Source organism: Blastocystis sp. subtype 4 (genome assembly GCF_000743755.1).
Source record: "Blastocystis sp. subtype 4 strain WR1 chromosome Unknown seqid_0646, whole genome shotgun sequence".
Taxonomy (NCBI): domain Eukaryota; class Bigyra; order Opalinata; family Blastocystidae; genus Blastocystis; species Blastocystis sp. subtype 4.
Window position 1 is genome coordinate 385 of NW_014568901.1, and position 1,536 is coordinate 1,920.

The following is a 1,536-nucleotide window of genomic DNA, read 5'->3' on the forward strand; positions in this document are numbered from 1 at the left end:
ACCAGCAGCAAGAACCTTAGGATTCTCCTTTCCAGTCTTAGCTGTTACAGTTTCAGCATCTCCAGAGAGAATAGCAAGGAATACAGAAGGAGTAATCTCCTTATCAGTGTAATCAACATGCTCAAAACAACCATACTTAGCCCAATCACCATCAGTAGTCTCAGCAGGATCAGTGAAGATCATTCCCTTGAAAGGATTACGGTTAGAAGTAACATCAGTAGTGTAGGTCATATAGATGATATTTTCAGGCTTGATTCCAGCCTTAATCAAATCATCATAAGTACGGCAAGGATCAGAAGTAATAGAGTAGTTACCCCAACCATCAGCTCCACCAAAGACCATAGCATACTTCTCAGCAGCAGCAATAGCTGCAATGAGAGCAAGAATCATGAAAGAAGTTCTCATATTTGCTTACTAATATTATCTGGTCAATTTGTGTTTTGCGGAAAACCGCAAAATATGGACAATAATTGGCTTTTGATAAAACACAATTACGAAACACAACCGAAATATCAACTCGTTCTAGAACTCTCAAAACAAACAATAAACCAATTCATGATTTACATACAAATCTCATTCCAATTCACATTAGGAACACTCAGTCCAGGAAGACAAATGTTACGAAGAAGATTTGAAGTAGTCTCACTGAAAGGGAAAGAATGACCACACTTCTCATGAAGAGCAATACTAAGTTCTCTCACACAAGAAGCAGAATAACTCTCAGAAGGAGTTCTCAAAGCCTTATCAGCAGCCTTCTCATTCATCAAAGCAGCTCCAAGTCTCATCACTTCAACTTCACGCTTAGCAGATTCAAAGGCAAGCTTCTCATATTCAGCAAGAGCAACAGCAGATTCAGACTTATCAGCACGAATAGCTCTCCATTTAGCAAGATGAAGAGGAACCTGATCAAGAGACACAGTAGAAGCAGAGGAAGTCTTCTTCACAGAACGGAAAGAAGGAGCAGGAAGTTCTCCAAAGAACTCAGAAAGAGGAAGATCTCTGAAGGACATATCTCCAAATTCACTCACATTCTGATCAGAAGTCTCAGCAACCTCCTTCATAACAGCATCAACAATCTCTCCAATGGTAGTCTTAGGATTCTGTTCAAGATAAGCAAGATATGAGTTATCCCAAAGTCCAGCAAGACAGGTATCAAGAGACTTTCCAGCAACCACATCATCAGGAGGACAATTACTCATCCAAGCATTGTGATGAGCATCAGAAGAAGTCATTACATAGATATTCCAGTCATCAGGAAGTTCAAGGAACATAGAACCAGAATGACAAGCCTCCATGAACCAAACCCATTTGCCATACAACTTATCAAAAGCAGTCTTAAGAGCAGCAAGCAATTGCTTATCAGTAACAACACCATCACCAACAGCAATGATACCATCGTTACCGTGATCAATGAAATAAGTGAATACAGTATCTTCAGGACCAGCAGCAAGAACCTTAGGATTCTCCTTTCCAGTCTTAGCTGTTACAGTTTCAGCATCTCCAGAGAGAATAGCAAGGAATACAGAAGGAGTAATC

General features: G+C 40.0%; 1 protein-coding gene across 1 annotated transcript; it reads right to left on the reverse strand.

Moving 5' to 3' along the window:
* Positions 1-560: 560 nt before the first annotated feature.
* On the reverse strand, positions 561-1,061 carry JH06_5957 (hypothetical protein; the record flags this gene model as incomplete). Its single annotated transcript, XM_014669348.1, has 1 exon — positions 561-1,061. The coding sequence occupies one exon, from the start codon at positions 1,059-1,061 to the stop codon at positions 561-563; it is 501 nt and encodes a 166-aa protein (XP_014524834.1).
* Positions 1,062-1,536: the final 475 nt, after the last annotated feature.